The sequence below is a fragment of the Xyrauchen texanus genome, chromosome 48 (assembly GCF_025860055.1).
Source record: "Xyrauchen texanus isolate HMW12.3.18 chromosome 48, RBS_HiC_50CHRs, whole genome shotgun sequence".
NCBI lineage: Eukaryota > Metazoa > Chordata > Actinopteri > Cypriniformes > Catostomidae > Xyrauchen > Xyrauchen texanus.
Genome location: NC_068323.1, coordinates 21,591,077 through 21,608,277, shown reverse-complemented (window position 1 = coordinate 21,608,277; position 17,201 = coordinate 21,591,077). Strand labels below are relative to the sequence as shown.

The window sequence follows — 17,201 nt, the reverse complement described above, 5'->3', positions numbered from 1 at the left end:
ATTAGCTTTTATTCTCCATTCTTTTCGCTAGTGCTCATAAAAAGATGATGTGAATTTTCATTGAACTTGCCAATGAATTTATCCTGACAATGTTTGGTTCTACTTCGTTCTCAATATTGAATATCATCAAATCAGTTTGTTCAACGTTTCTAATTATTATTATCTGCACAAATATCTGGCTCCTATGTACAAATTAATGTGTGCAGGATAAGGAAGGCAAATTTTACCCGCATTGAATGGGAGGATATTAAAAATATTAAAAAGGAAAAACAGACATTATGCTCTTTTTCATTTTTAGGCTACATTTATTTTGTGTAAAAAGACAGTTCTACATTACATTGCCATTGTCAAACATACAGACTTTAGCAGATCGAAATATTCTTTCTATGTTTTCATAAACAATAACACTACTTTGTTTGTTTTTATTTTCAAAGTAAAGCTAATCAAAACCTGTTTGTTAGTTGAGGATGGAAGGTCATATTTGTTCTTCAGCCAGATCTTAAGAAGGAATTTATGGCCAGACCTTGAAAATTGTATTTAAATACCTCTTTTAACATAATTAAATACGTATTAATGCAAATAAACTTGGGCTGTCAATCGATTAAAATTTGTAATCAAATTAATTACACAGTGTCCCGATTAATTAATTGCGATTAATTGCATATACAAATATTTGCTGTGAAAGCCCCTCATATAAAAATAACTCAATATATAATGATTATACATATTTATATCAATATTTAATTATACATTGATTTTTATACTATACAATTATACTTTAAATTATATATATATATATATAGAAATCTTCAGATAATTAAAATGCATTACATTCTTGTAGCAGAAGAGTTAATCATTGATAAGACAGTACAAAAAGTGGTTTTAGAATACAATGTATTGTTTACTTCCATATTATTGATCATAAGTCAATCATTGGCACACAGTTCACAGCAATCCATTACACAAGTGAATTTGTCAATCAGTTGGAGATTTATTATGAGGGCTTGTTTAAGGACCCGTCAATTTACACCTACGTCAGACGTCTCGGGTGTGTTGCGTCATAAACATAAAATGTTAAGGTCACTGTGTCAAGTTAAATATAGTTTAATACTCAATATTTGAACACATCTTGAGATCCCTTAGTTCGCATTTGCACTCCTTCGAGTGTTTTGAACGAAAGAACGTAACGCATGTTTGTGTTGTTTCTACTCGATCCGTACCGGAAACACGATTGGTACTGCGCATGTGCGAAAACTCATATTTGATGTCACTTCCTGTCATTGCCAACGTTTTTACGACAGTCTGCTCTACAGGGACGACTTTACTGTCACGATTTGTAATGCGCATGCACTCGATTTATAGAGACGTGGTGGAGAGCGACTGATTTAAATATGGATTCTTTTGTGTTTCATGTACAAATTCAAGAATTTCTCTTAAAAGGAGAAATTCCCTTCAATCCCACTGCGCATTGCTCATACAGCTGAAATTTCACTTACTGCCCTCTGGAGTAAACAGGTGGTACTACAAGCTTGCATTTCTCAGGAATCTTCCTTTATTATGGTCCGTGGGCATGCGATTAATTGCGTAAATTGCGTTGTCAAATTAATCGCAGCCCTAAAATAAACACATTATTAACCATCTTGTTTTTACATGTTAACATGTTATTTACAATCAAAATATTAGGTAAGATAAATGCAGATAGAAATTTTGGCCTTAGTTCAGTTTATAAATCCCCAAGAATATTTACTTACACTGTTAGACATTTTATTGCATTTTTGCGGTAACTTACTGGCAGCACTATTGCCAGTAAGTTACTGTAAGTTCCCCTTTACAGTAGCTTACCTGTAAATGTGTTTTACGGTAAGATGCCCTTACTGCAATTTCATTTTACAGTAAGATGCCCTTACCGCGATTTCATTTTACAGTAAGATGCCCTTACCGCGATTTCATTTTACAGTAAGATGCCCTTACTGCGATTTCATTTTACAGTAAGATGCCCTTACCGCGATTTCATTTTACAGTAAGATGCCCTTACCGCAGTTTCATTTTACAGTACAATACCCTTACTGCAACTTATTTTTAATTTATTTTACACTATTTTATATTTTGCATTAATGCTATTGAATTTAATAAATTCCAAAAAAGTGACTTGAGTTCATGTACATCAGCATATTTTTTATTTTCTGTCACAATCAATTACATACATTTTTTTTATTGTGATGCAGCATTTAAAAAAATATATAGAAATTCATGTATAACAAATAAAAGCAGAGATCATGACAATACGCAAAAAAAAAAGCAAGTACAATAAAAATACACTAACAGTTCTCATTTAAAACAAGAGAAAACTAAATCAAAAGGAAATGGCATCCACCTCTCTACAAATCCCAAAGAAACAACAATATAAATTTGTATGGAAAAAGAACAATACAGCAACGGTTTACAAACAAATAACTGATCTGAGCTTTTGCCCACAAAGATTCCTCTCCTCCAATCACAGCAGATTTACATCCGATCATTGGTGTCAGGTGGCAGCAATTCCTTCCTGCTTATGGGAAGTAGAGAGAGAAACAGGGAGAAAGGGAAAATAAATAAATGAATAAAGAAAGAAAACAAAACAAATACGTCCTTGGACGTAACACACTCACACAGCAAGTTCTACAGGTTGTAGCACCAGCACCAGATTTGGTAGCACCGCACATGTAATATGAATAATATTACATGTTTTGTCTCTAAGAAATGCAGAGGTCCCCATTGACTTCCACAGTATTTATTTTTTCATACTATGGAAGTCAAAGGACTGTTTGGTTACCAACATTGTTCAAAATATCATTTTTTATGTTCAACAGAATAAAGAAATTCATTCAGGTTTGAAACAACATAAGACTGAGTAAATGACAAAATTTTTATTTTTGGTCGAATCTCTTTAAAGCTTTCTCTTCTTTTTGGCAAAGGAATTACAAGATTCTCATAACAAATTTGGGAAGATTGTCGAGTTTTCAAATGCACATAATAGACAATAGACAAAATAGACAGTAAGTGTACACATTATGCAACTATCGCTTTACATTTTCCTATATTAAAAATAAGCGGAACTGTGATCCTTTCACATAATTATCATTCTCACCTTTCTCCCTCTGTCTCCACCTTTCTCTTTTAAAGGTTATATTATTTTCTTTTCTATTGTTGTGTAGTTCAGTTATCTTTTTACCTCGATTTAATTTCTTAACAGAGCTTTTTCTTTAAATATTACTTGTACTTCTACTTATGGAGATTTGTAATACTTGTGGATTTGGGCATTTGATTTATTTATTTTTGTAGGCCTATTTGTTCTGAGTTCACATACCTTGTTGTTGTATATGCACTTTATTTATTTTGTTTCGTTTAAAATTTGGCTGAATAACATGTTGTAGCCTACTTTACTTGTATGGTTCACTTTTTTTATTGTGCAAACTGCAAATTTATTTCTAGTATTATTTATTGGATTTGGGCACTTTATTATTATTATTATTTTTAATTTGGAGCCTAATGCGCAATTGCGCTGTGCCCACTTTGTGTTAGTTTTGAGCATAAGATGCTTTATTTTTCAGTTATGCACTTTATTTCGTTTCTGCTCTTGATCTGGTTTGTTTAATAAATATTCTTTTTTTTTATTAAAGTGGATGTGCCTTTTGTGTTTATTAAGAGTAAAAGCTTTAAGTTAATAGTCTATTCGTGTCTCTGAAAAATGATAGTGTCTGACAGTTATAACTTCTTATTATAACATATGACAAAAATAATTGTCTAAATTATGTTGCATATTCCTCAACAGTTCTTGTGATGATATCACATGACAACATAGTAGGCCTACTATTTTCGGAAATCATAGGCTATGATATGATATGATGATATGATAACGCTGTCAGAGCCGACAGATTCATGTGTCAGACTCATTTCAGTGCAAAATAATTAGGTCAAAAACGGTTTAATATACTGCAAATAGCCTACTAGTTTTTTATGTTTATTTATAATTCATTTAGGCGGACATCAAGGCTACCAAGTACTGCGCACAGTGCGCAGCTAATTAATTTAACGGTTTTTTTTCTAACGTCATTTTTAGTCGATTTTAGTCGATTTTTAGTCGAAAACTTCAGGACTTCAGTCGACCAAGATTTTCTTTGGTTGAATACAGCCCTACTAATTAAGGCCTTATTTTTTCATTAACAAATTTAAGACATTAAGACTTTTAAAGGATCCACGGACACCCTGAGGGACAAATATTTAATGGAACTGCAAAGATTGTGTCTTAAAACTGTTGTTGATGTTTGCAGCGCAATATTTGACCGGAAGGGACAGGCTTGCGGAAAGCCTGAACGCTTCTCTAGAGAGGAAATGGATCTGCTTGTGCGCGAGGTTTAAGACATATCTTTATGGATTCCACCATATCTTTATGTACACAATAATAATCTTTTACATTGTAATCTTTTTATTTTTAATATTTGGCATGTTTGTCTGCATGTGTAATAAGCGGAGTGTTGTGCATCCGCTTATAGGCGCATATTACTAACGCGCCCTTTAAATAAAAATAAAAAACACTGCCATTGACTTTAGACCAGGTTATAGACCAGGTTTTAGTTGGTCAATGGCGCAGTCGGTTTCAGTTTAAAAGAAAGTCATACAGGTTTGGAATGACATGGGTTGTGAATACATTAAATCATTTTCATTTTGGGTTAACTAATCCTTTAAGGTTTTTGCAGTGAAATACTCACCTCTGTACCATCTCCAGCGTAGTGGATGCTGCCTCCTGATACTCCAGATTGAACACATAAAAGGAGCTGAAAAAGACAGCGAAAGCACTGGCAAAGTTATGTAGTTGGTTAGCTTCATAGAAGACCTTCCCCTCAATGCTGACCATCCAGTGGGTTGCAGACAGCAGACTACTACCTAAAACAAAGGCATCTTCAGGTAAATTGTTTCATGTAATAGAATTCTTAACAACTATTTCTCATACCTAGCATGATCACCCGTGGTGTGGCAGGCAATGTCACCTCCTGCTCAATCGACATCTTGGTCGAGGTTGGCTGAAAGAAAGATAATAATAATAAAATTCTCAGATATTGCAAATAATTTCTATTTAAGAAAAAAAATTGAGATTTCAACTTAGAGTGATGGTGTAAAAAATGTAAAGAAAGAACTTTTACATCTGTCAAGATGAAGATGTGGTCCTCTTTCTCTTGAAAGTATTTCATTATTAGAAGAATGGCAGCGATAGGGACCTGATGGTTGTTCATACTTTCATGCTCCATCTCTCGGAGCAAAGCCTGGATGTCCTGGTTCCATTTTAATCTTTGATTTTGGAAAAAGTGCATAATCCTCCTGCCCTTGGTGAGGAAAGCTTCATGGAGGCGTGTGTCAATATCAATATCAGTGAGGATATTGAAATGACTGCAGAGACCTCTTTTAGTGAAGAGAAACGGCCATTGCTCCTCAACTTCACACAGACCGGGAGCAGGCCAAGTATTTATCATGTGCCTCTGATAAATATAGGTCAATTCCATTTTCCTCTCTACGTCCATTGTCTCAACAGCTGTAGGTCCTTCTGACTTGAAGATGGTTATCAAGATCTTTCTCTTGTCTTCCAATGATTCTGATGTTTCTCCTTGTGGAAGATTAGTGGGTTGCCATTTTGTACACCCATAACTATCCACATTTGTTCTGCTTCTTTTTATGGCAGCATCATTACCACTGCTGTCATCACTGGACCTTTTCCTAGGCTGTCGGATTCGATTACTGACATTGTCTCTATTTATGTGCTCAACTCTGGTTTTAAGCTGTCTGAACAGTGAATAATAACCACACCCCAGCTGCTCACCTTCTCCAGTCTTATCAGCAAAGGTCCCAGGGTACTTGCATACAATTACTCTGGCCACTTCTGTACAGGTTGCTTTACTGGGGTTTTTGCAGTGTTCTTGCATTGCTTCAACAACGACTCTAATCAGTACCCGTCTGTCCTCTGGGTGAGCCAAGCAACCTTTTTCCATTGCCTGTAACAGTCGTGCTGGCATTTTGTCCCATGGAACTTGGAAGCTGCTGATCCAGGACATGTTTTGGTTTGAGGAAGTTTGTCGTTCAGAAGGGAGTGTAGAATTTTGTGTGGGACTGGGTGAAAATCCTTCTGGCAGGATAAGTACAGGGAGTGAAACACTAGGTTCCTGACCCTCTGAAGAAGTTGAGGCCACTTGCCCATTTGCTTCTACAAAGAGTTTGAAAGAGTTCCACATGAATTCCACATACACAGATACAATATTCTCACATTAATAAATTGCAGCAGGGCTCAACGCTAACACTTTTTACTGCCAGTTCCATCAACTGGACCTAGTGTCATCAGGCAGTCCTTATTATTGAGCCCTGTTGCAAAAATATTTGAGAAAGTACACAATGCTTGTGGTAATCATACAACCCTTAAAATGAAGTCAATTCAAATAGGCTTTAATTAAACGATTAGTTCACCCCAAAATGTAAATTCTATGCAAGTAGATAAGTATTGAGAGATTACTGATACTTCAAGTGATGAGATGATGTGGCTGGTTTTCTCTGTTGCAGTTGAATGGGAGGATTCCACACTGAATATACAGTATGTTGGAGGATACAAGTAATATTCAGGTAAGTACATAGGACTTTGTTACCATGAGAGAGAGTTTGACAAAGAGATTGCAGGAGTTCGGCCATGGAGGTTGCAGGAGTTTGGCGATGGAGGTTGCAGGAGTTTTGGTGATGGAGTTTGCAGAAGTTTGGCGATGGAGGACTCAGGATTTTGGCAGTGGAGGCCGCAGGGGTTTGACAATGTAGGTTGCAGGAGTTCAACAAAGGAAATCAAAGGGATGTTCAACGAAGGAGATCAAAGGGATATTCAACAAAGGAGATTGCAGGAGTTCAATGAAGGAGGTCGCTGGAATTCAATTAAGGAGATCGCTGGAGTTCAACGAGGAAGCTTATGGATATACACAACAGTGAGTATAGTGGGTAAGTAGTCTGTGTCCAAGTGAGAAGCCAGATGAAGAATTTTCAGGAGACACAGAGGTAAACTTGACAGCTCTATATTAAAAAGTTGGTGGTGATTTGGAAGATCTTCTGACAGGTGAGTGATAAGCATAAGCAGTTCAACTGAAAGTCACACTTAAGCGACAAGTCTTTCTGTTTGCAGGATTGAAGACAAGCACAATGAAGGTAACTGGTTCGAGGAAATTAGTCTCTGGAAGAGGACGATGATAAGGAGACATAGGAAGTAGAGTAGTCAAGTAAGTTACTCTCATGTAGAGACTGATAAGACCAAACCATGAGTGTGTGTGTGAAATGTGCGATGAAGCTGTTCAGAGAATGAGGGAGTGGGCCGTATTGGTACCAGATGGTGTTTGCCCACTGAAGAGTGCGACCAGACAGGAGAGATATTATGTAGGCTATCTTGGCTTTATCGGTTAGAAAACAACAAAGAAAACATTGTAGGACATATCTTCTGCAATCCTCCGCCGCTCCAGAAAAGGTTGATGGTTGGGCCATGGGACTGAATGATATGGCTACCGCCGAAGGAGTGGAAGGAGGAAGAAGTGACTGTTGGGGAATTTGGACTGTTTAGCAAAAGGATCGGGATTCTCAGGAGACACAGAGTGTAAACGTAACAGTTCTTTATTAAAAGGTTGGTGGTGATCTGGAAAATCTTCAGACAGGTGAGTGATGAGCATAAGAAGTTAAAATGACAGTCACACTTGACTAATGAGTCTTTCTGGTTGCAGAGTTAAGGACAAGCACAATGAAGATAACTGGTCCGAGGAAATTAGTCTCTGGAAGAGAACGATGAAGGTGGGCATAGGAAGGTGGGTCATCCATGTCATCCTGACTACTGGACGGACCATGTGTGTGAACTGGGTGCTTATATTGGGTGCTTGATGAGGGTGTGACAGATGTTGGGGGTTAATATTCATGTGACTGGGTACGAGTGGGTGGAGCTGAAGGTCCTGGTGCTGATGGACACAATTTTTTCATTTTGGGGTGAACTATTTAAAGCGACAGTAGAACACCCAAAAAATTAATTCTGCCATCACCCATAAGTTGTTCCAAATGTATATGATTTTTTTCTTCTTCTGTTGAACATAAAATTATATTTTGAATAATGTGGGCAACCAAACAGTTGGCTTCCAGAGGATGGAAGAAAAAATAAAGAAAGACATTGATATATGTTTGGAACAACTTGAGGGTGAATAAGTGACTTGACTTAAATGATGACAGACTTTTCTTTTTTTGGGGGGAGGAGGGTGTTAACTATCTATTTAAAGACATTCTGCTATGAATAAGATAGATAATATGCACTCACCATTTTTGAAAGCTTGGATGAGTTTTCGGCTCTGTATTGGAGTCAGAAAAAGAGCAATGTCATCGGATCCAACAAATATAAGGTCTTCTCTTTTTCTGACACCAATAACATCTATCAGGTGTGCAACAAGGGTCCTCAACGTCTCATCCTCCAGTTCAGGCAATGTCTTTTTAATTTCACATTGAAAGCTTTCAGTATCCATATCTGTAGTGATTTAGAAAAAGCATATTGCGTGATGCAGGGAGACAACATTTGGTCCTGAAGCTTGATATATTGGAAGAGGGTAGTAATCACACAAACTGTTAGCATGAACACACAGGAATTTTTCTTCTGAATTTCCAAGGCAATGAAGTCCAAGATCAATCAAAAGCACTGACTGAAGCATGTCAACCACAAAGTACACTTGTGTATGACTGATGAAAATCGTTAATATTTTTCCAAAAATGAAGTCCTGATCTTTGTCTTTCAATGCAACAACAAACCCTTTTCTGTACTTTGTCCCTTTGTACACCACTGCTGTCACTTCAGACATGGTTTCTTTTGAAAAGCCAGTTGCCCTTACAGCCTCTTGAATACGACCACAATAAAGCTGCTCATCATATTCATTGATTTCACCAACAGCTTGAACTGTAGGGGGAAACACTGAGCCACTGCAAAGGTAGGCTTGAAGCAATTGATGCCTTTCTGCCAGAGTCTTGCATAGATGAATAAAGTTGTGGAGTTTTCTGGCACATTCCTTAAAATATGAATGTTTACTCTCAAATCTGAGGGTCCACAAACGAATAAGAGGGCCAAAGTGCAGAATTAGGTCACTGTAGTGAAGTAAATAGTGATGTTTTGGCTTCAGTGGATGGTTAGGAAAGAGGCTGCATCTCAATTGGACATACTCTTCTGTGATTGTCTTCAGGTAAGCAACCTGATTGTGGTGAATTTTGGGAGCACAAATGAGTTTGACCATCTCCTTTAGTTGAAGACACAGCTGCCAGACTTGACTATCCATTGGACTCTGTATCCTATTGCCAACTAACAATGGCAACATTCGTAACAGACACCAGTTCTGTGTTGCAGAGCCACAAAGCCTTTTACCATCAGCCTTAACCTCACAAGGTTTGTTGAGACCATCACTTCCTAAGTATTTAAATTGTGTGATGGATCTATTTAGTTGAGCATGTGAGAACTGTTTTTCTTGTTTCACCAGATGATCAATATACAATGCCAAGTCATAGGAAACGACTCCTTCAAAAAGATCATGGCCCAAACATGGAGGTAGCCCAGTACAAACATGAAAATGTTTCATTGAATTGAAAGGCGAGTCAAACTTGACTCCCTGTACTACATCTTGGCCAGTGGTGGAAAGCTGTTTTACATTCTCTTTGTGAACTTCAACTGTTCTTTTGGGGCCTAACTTAAGAGGGGTCTTCTGAAAATCACTTCTGTTAATCAAGCAGTATCTGCAAAAATGTATACTTCTACTAAAGTTTTCACAGAAGCCACCAATACAGTGGGAGCCAAGATTATCGCCACAAATGGAAATTACAGATGCTTTTCTATTGCCATCATCTGTATCAATCCCTGCATCTTCCAAATATTTAAGGTCTGTGATAATACTGGAAAACACCTTTTCAATTCCAAAAGTCTTGAAGTCATTCTCTCTGCAAAGCAGGACCAACTGCATCGGATCTACTAGGGAGTGGTTGTGTGGCTCTAACTCACCAAGACTCATGTATACTGCTAAGATCTTGTGTTTTTTTTTCCCGAGCCAAGTGGATTTGCAACTTCAAATGCATCCTGGTAAAGAATGAGAGACAATGAAGAAGTGCTTTTAAGAGAGAATTTTCTTTTACGTGTTTTCCATCCAATACATCCTCCAAAACCATGTAATCTCTGTTGTGACATCTTTCTTGGCTGCACTGTACTTTAACACTGGATTGTCTGAGGAGGGTTTGCAATGTCTCCTTGATAGGCACATACTGGCAAAAGCGCTCCTTGCCAGCAGTATCAGTTCCCAGATAAATCGGTATTGGCTCAGTGTAATCAAAATGCTGCTTGTAGAATGTTTTTCTTGTTTTGTCTGATCTCAGTGGTCCTTCATTGTATAGAGTGAAGAGATCCTCTTTACTGATACTGTGAATTATTTGATCTATCTTAGTTTGTGGAATATTCAGTTCTAAAAGTTTATCTTTCAACTTGTCAAAGAAGTCTGCAAAACTAGAGGTATGAATATGCTGAAATCCTTCAATAATGCACTGTGTGGTGCTAGCTGGCAACTGCATTTTTGCATGCATTTTCAGATAAAACTGGGCCAAATCATGTAAAAATGATTCATGCTCAACATATTCCTCCTCGAGTACCACTGATCACTTCTGAGGGACTTGACATCTGGGCAGTGGCAACCTGTATATGTTTCCTTGAAATATGTGCAGAAAAGGATGATCTGACTCTGAAATATTTGCAGCAGTTATCATAGGGGCAGTACACTTTCTTTCCATCTCTGATGTGAATTCTCAAATGAGTACACAAAGCTGAGAAATTATCTGCCACAAATGGACATCCATCAACTTTGCAAGCAAGAGTACCTCTGAACTGAGTTTTTTTATTATATGGCTTACAATGCCTGTGCTTCCTATGCATGTGGGATCTAAATGTCACAAATTTTTTAAAGGAAGCAGGACATTGCTCATCTCCACAAGTAAACCTATGGTTTGATGTGTGTTGGTGTATTTTTACATGACTGCAGAATGTTCTTAAATTTGAAAAAAAAAACAAACTGCAATACTTGCACTTGTACATACTTGTTCAGGTATCTCTCTCTCTTTCTGGCTGCATATGATCTGCATAAAAAATAATGAATACATATGTTTAAGTGCATGCAATTAATAATTTTTAATTACTTTGTCATGTTAAGCAGTAGCATATCCCACATGAGACTATAAAGCATTTCAGCACCGACTGTGCACGCTCGTTGGAGAGACGTGCTGACATTGAGACTGAGTCTAACTCCATGCTGAGAAAAGAGATGCTCTGAACCGGGGCGAGCTTGCTCTTTTCCCAGTTGACCTAAAGCCCTAAACGGCTGAGGTGCCTGAGCACCTGGTCTCTGTGCGCACATAGTAATTCTCGCAAGGGTGCCATGATGAGCCCGTCGTCGAGGTAATTGATTATGCGTATTCCGGCTTCTCCGAGCGGGGAAAGGGCTGCCTCTGCGAATTTCGCGAAGACGCGAGGGGACAGAGACAGGCCAAAATGGAGGACTTTGTACTGATACGCCTGGCCATCGAACGCGAACCGTAGAAGGGGTCGGTGTCGTGGCAGAATCGAGACATGAAAGTACGCGTCCTTCAGGTCAACCGCTGCGAACCAATCTAGATGCCGGACACCAGACAGAATCAGTTTCTGGGTGAGAATTTTGAACGGGAGTTTGGACAGAGCCCAGTTGAAAACTCGCAGGGAAGCGTGCCGAGGAGGCGCGGGGGGTTTCGAGGGGATTTACCCGGCGAAACGGAGCCCGTCATTGTCCCCAGATCGTCTTCATCGCCCGCGGTGCCTGCCCCAATCCCGTAGGAAGGAGGTGAGGCGCGGGGGGGGCGGCTGAAGTGGCTTTCTCTCACTACAAGAAAAAGCCGCGACCGCAATGCTGTCATGGCTATGTTCTCGTACTGAAAACATAGACCATTCATAAAAGAAGGGGAACTACCATTTTAACTAGTGGAAATTGAATTGTTGATGTCAAGAATTCATATCCTGGAAATGAATAAAAGTTAAAACGGCTTGCCATAGTGATTGGCTACATTGCTGCTCACCGCTGCAAAACTATGGAATTACTATTGTGTCAATAATAATGAATGTAACTTTATAAAACTGAACGTAACTTTATAAAACTGAGCGTAACTTTTTCAGAAACTATCAAAAATATTCCATTACAAAAGAAGAAAAACACAATTAAAATGAAAAAAATGAACTCAGTCGCACGAATTTAACAGGCTCTTCAAATATGCTTCATTTTTTGTTAATGTTTTTCAAAGATTCGTTTTCGCAAATCGTGGATTCTGAATACATTGCCACAGATTTCGCTTACGCTTCGCAGTTTTTCGTTTGCTGTTTTGACACAAACCTCTCGTGGGGGTGGGCTTAACAGTGATCTACACTGATTGGATAGTGAGCTTTTGATGGACAGGTGCTCTCTCTCGGATGTACAGACATCACTCAGTGGCGCGCATATTGGAATCTGTGGCAATGTATTCAGAATCCACGATTTGCGAAAACGAATCTTTGAAAAACATTAACAAAAAATGAAGCATATTTGAAGAGCCTTTGTAATGGAATATTTTTGATAGATTCTGAAAAATTACGTTCAGTTTTATAAAGTTACGTTCAGTTTTATAAAGTTACATTCATTATTATTGACACAATAGTAATTCCATACAAAACGCGTTGCAAATAGGTTAATTTTCCGTTCTCCAGAGCGTGAACACAAATAAGCACAAATATACACTGGAGCGTTTGGCAAATCTGTTATATTAGATATATATATATATATTATTACAGTATCAATTGAGGGCGCTCTTGCTTGCGTTTGAATGTACATAGCACCACCATAGAATCGGGCTTTTTAGGCGGGAGTGAGAGCGCTAAACCTACATCAAATACCCTAACGTCACACACATTTAACGGTATTTATTTAAATGACGAGTAAAATATGCCTTAACTGGCCGTAAAAATTACGGAAAACCATTGTTTGTGTAAATACTAGATCGGGTCCATCGACTGGAAAAGACAGTCAGACATAATGGGATATGAAAGCGGCAGTTTTTGAGGAAAACTAAGTTCCTTCAGACTGTCCTGTTAGTAATAATAGCCTATTAGATTGTATTACTTTCTTCATACATTTAGCTATATTTAATTGATATTCGTAATAGTTTACGCTGTAAAAGTAACTTATAAAAGAAATTTGTTCAGTTAAAGTACTTACCTCAGAAAAACTCACAGCTGGCGTCGATCTAAGCGATCCACTCTCAGGTCTGCTATGCGCGCACTTGACACACAAACCTCTGTTTAAATTCTGCGAGGCTTTTGCGCGGGCTTTGCACGCGAACAACAATTAAAATTGTGTGAGGTAATGTCTATGTGTGAGGTCTAATGTGGATTAAAAAAAATTATTTTTTTGAGAAAATGCTAATATAAAAATGACTTATTTATATAGGATTAAAATAAATCCTTCCATCCACGTGTTTTTTTTATTTAACTTTTAAAGTTCATCGCTTATAAATGAGAATGCAGATTCATGATTTTCATCGGCAGGGGGAAAAACTATAAAACATTATTATATGACATTTTAATAGGCCTAACACATTAATACAATATGCATATAGTAATAGAAGTTGTGTACACAATGAACAGAAGTGCAGTCATCCTGTGAATTATAAGGCAATATAGGCTACAACTTGATTGTATGTACAGGTGAAACTCGAAAAATTTGAATATCGTGCAAAAGTTCATGTATTTCAGTAATTAAAAGGTGAAACTAATATTTAGTAGCCTATAAATATACATATGCATGATTATACTTTTCAGAGGGCCGACATTTCTGTATTTAAAATAATTTTTTTTAAATTGATATATTTAATTTATTGATACATTTTTGTATTATTATGCAATCAAATATGCAATCAAATACCAACAAAGCATAACAACAACCGCGCGCACGCATATGTGCAAGTGTAAGTGTGAATCTTAACAGAGGAACATCTTATATGTACAACAGATAATAAAAATTTATATAATAATACATAAAAAACATTGATGACAATAATAATAATGATGATGATAATAATAGTAAAAAATAAAAACTGGAGGATGAGGAAGATATGATAATAGTCTTTTATAATAATACAATTATGCAATAGCAACTTTTCATCATGAGGGGAGGCTGGAGGATAAGGAAGAGGACAAATAATAATAATAATAATATAATAGTAATAATAACAATAACAAGACGATTACTAATAAAAGGCTGCCTCTGATTCCTCCTTGGCATGGCATAAGTTAGACCCCCGCCGACGCCACACTACAATGGGCCACCAAGAAGAGGCGCAGCGGGGCCAAGGGCCCATGCCCCCCATCCCCAAGAACATTCTCCACCTCCGGCTGCCACACACCATGCTTACCCTGTTTGTTTGCTGTGTTTATTTTTCTATTTTTTTATTTGTATTTATTTTATTATTATTATTATTTTTTTCCTGTATAGTGCTGTATATATATGCCGATTCATACTGCAGAGAGGCAGTCCTTGTCAACAGAAACACACTTCAAGAAATCTGTCTTCTTCATTTACAGTAGCACTACTGCTTTTGCGTAAACAGTAAAGTACTGCAAATTACCATATACAGTAAGTTACTGTAAATTTCATACAAAATACCCACAATGCAGTGCATATTACAGTAGTTAACCGTAAATAATATAAATGGTATTTTACTGGGCTTTTTTGCGGTAAGTAACTGTATAATTACGGCAAAGTCTAACAGTGTAATTATAAAAAAAACACATGTTGCAAACAAAAACCATCTCAGAACTGGGATCAGTAGTACTCACTCTAATTTGAATAATTACCAGGGAAGTAGAGATGAAAAAATTATCGGAGTGTCTATTTGTACCCTGGCGTAAATAGCATCTGCCACACAGACCAACTATTTGCACCCCAGTAGTCTGGTGGAACCACAGAAATATACGACAAACTATACATTAGGTGTTGCTGCAGTGGCGTGTAAAGACGGTGTTTGAATATGTAGTATGCCGGTACGATTCTACCTCTTGTCCCACTCTTTTTCCCCATCCGATTTCCTGTTTCCACTCTTAATATTTCCTTTTAATACTGCTTAAAATAACAGACAAAAAAAAATACAAATGTTGATTTCATTGCAATGATTTGGTCACTGAGAATGTCAGACAGTGCAGAGAAGGGATTGATTCTGAGGCGGGGTCTGTTGATCGCAAGCCACTATTTGCACCAGGGTTGGGGTGAAAATAAGTTGTCAATGCTTGCTCTTTGTCTGTAGCACTGTTCATTGTCAGCCTCAAACATGCCTGAAGGAAATAAAATCTTGTTTTACGTTCTTTCAGTGCCCCTTCTCCCGAGATCTGTGAAGGGGGCAAACAGCTGAAGGCCAACTTGCATAGTGAAATGAACACATCTGATTGGTCAGATTTTCGGTCAATCTGCAAATACAATTGCATCACACAACCCTTTAAAAAAATCCTCTGAAGGGGGCACATTGTGATGGTTTACAGCATAATTTGATTGGCTGTCACAGACTGCTTACACTCCATCAGAAACAATGAAAATATATTTGAGGTAGTCTACATTACATTTAAGTCGTTTTTGAAGTTGTATATTTCTGTATTTTAATTATTTACATTGTTAAATAAATGTGGGGAAGAGCGTATCATTATCTGAGTAACGTTGCTGTCTTAATTCATGTCAGCCCTTCTCTGAAGGGTTTGATGGGGCTGACCGCACAACACACCTTTAGACATAGCTGACTATGTTTACAGTACATTAATACCTTGCCAAGACTGGCATTTTGGCAGAAGTATGAAGTTCAAGTTTTCTATGCGTGATTTGATTTGACGGGAGTCACAGGACTCTTCCTCTCCCCTTGCCAATCACGTGGTAAAATAAAATCAGGACAGGGAAGTAAAAACACAGATGAAGGGAAAGTAGCACAGTAAAAGTTATAGCACATAAAATGTACTCAAGTAAAAGTGAAAGTATAACATTTTTAAACTACTTAAAGATGCAATATGTGACACTGTCATGTTTTCTCAACTTTCTTTTGCCACTGTGTGAACGGCTTGTAACGAAGCTTAAAAAATTCGCCCTTTCCAGACTTCCTAGGTTTCATTTGTGTCATTTTAGCTAACTTGACCTTGCCTGCACAGTAACTGTCATAAACAATGATAATCTGTAATTATTCAGTGAGATAAACTACAACACATGAAATGAATGCTAGACAATGTTCAAGATAATATAAAAAGACCCTTTCATTAGTGTAAACAATAGTGCTTCGATATATCAAAATGTCAGTTGTGATGGAATCACATCAATACAGAATTGTGTCAACATACTTATAATGTACAGTCTATCTTATAAACAGCTACTGTTATCGTCCACCAAATTTAATTAACAGCTCTTGATTAAGCTGGCTAGCTAGCTAGCTAACACCGACATAGGCTATCGTATAAATGCAGTCAATGTTATCATGCAAAGAAAAGTGATTACTTCAAACTATAGTCACGCATACAATAACATGTTATTCCCTGCCCGCTGCCACAACGAGTGATCGTGCACCAGCTGAGCAACTACCATTGAGATGAATGGGAATGCTAACAGTTAGCTATTTCCAGGTATATTAAAATTCATTGGCCCTTGGTTTTTGTGACACGATGAGCTTGAACAATAATGTATTAAACAACTAAGATCAGTAAAAGATTGGCTAGTGTGAAAACTATGCAACTTTTATCGTGTGTCAAGGCAAACCAGTGCTATGGTCTGAAGTCTGTTTAGCTTGCTAGTGTTGTCATCACTGTGACCTATAGCTTCCTGTTATAAAAGGAAATCACTATTAACTGACATGGCAACTACTAATGTGTAGTGATATTTGCATTTTCTGTTAATTAATTTTCAGACAGTTCAGTCCACTTAAAACCATCCATCAATCAGTCCATCTGGATACAATGCTTAATTAGCTACATTTACGGTTATGCATTTACAGTAACAGTCACTCCTATCTAAGTGGAAGTGATCTAAGGGAGAAAACATATACAGTAAGTAATGCTACTACACCAAATATCAATTTGA

General features: G+C 37.4%; 1 protein-coding gene across 1 annotated transcript; it reads right to left on the bottom strand.

Annotated features, from left to right (window-relative positions):
* Positions 1 to 4,744: 4,744 nt before the first annotated feature.
* LOC127639759 (uncharacterized) lies at positions 4,745 to 8,549 on the bottom strand. Its single transcript, XM_052121972.1, has 4 exons — positions 8,348 to 8,549; positions 5,181 to 6,232; positions 4,991 to 5,060; positions 4,745 to 4,923 (listed from the first exon to the last, which is right to left on the bottom strand). Exons 1-4 carry the CDS (start codon positions 8,547 to 8,549, stop codon positions 4,745 to 4,747), a joined length of 1,503 nt encoding a protein of 500 aa, XP_051977932.1.
* Between the last annotated feature and the right edge of the window lie 8,652 nt (positions 8,550 to 17,201).

Bases quoted from the DNA above. Each gene is read 5' to 3' on its own strand.
- LOC127639759 (XM_052121972.1), bottom strand. From the start codon at position 8,549: ATGGATACTGAAAGCTTTCAATGTGAAATTAAAAAGACATTGCCTGAA. The intron at 6,233-8,347 runs GTGAGTGCATAT...AACTCTTTGTAG, and splicing joins CATCCAAGCTTTCAAAAATG to AAGCAAATGGGCAAGTGGCC. The intron at 4,924-4,990 runs GTATGAGAAATA...CCTTTGTTTTAG, and splicing joins ACCACGGGTGATCATGCTAG to GTAGTAGTCTGCTGTCTGCA.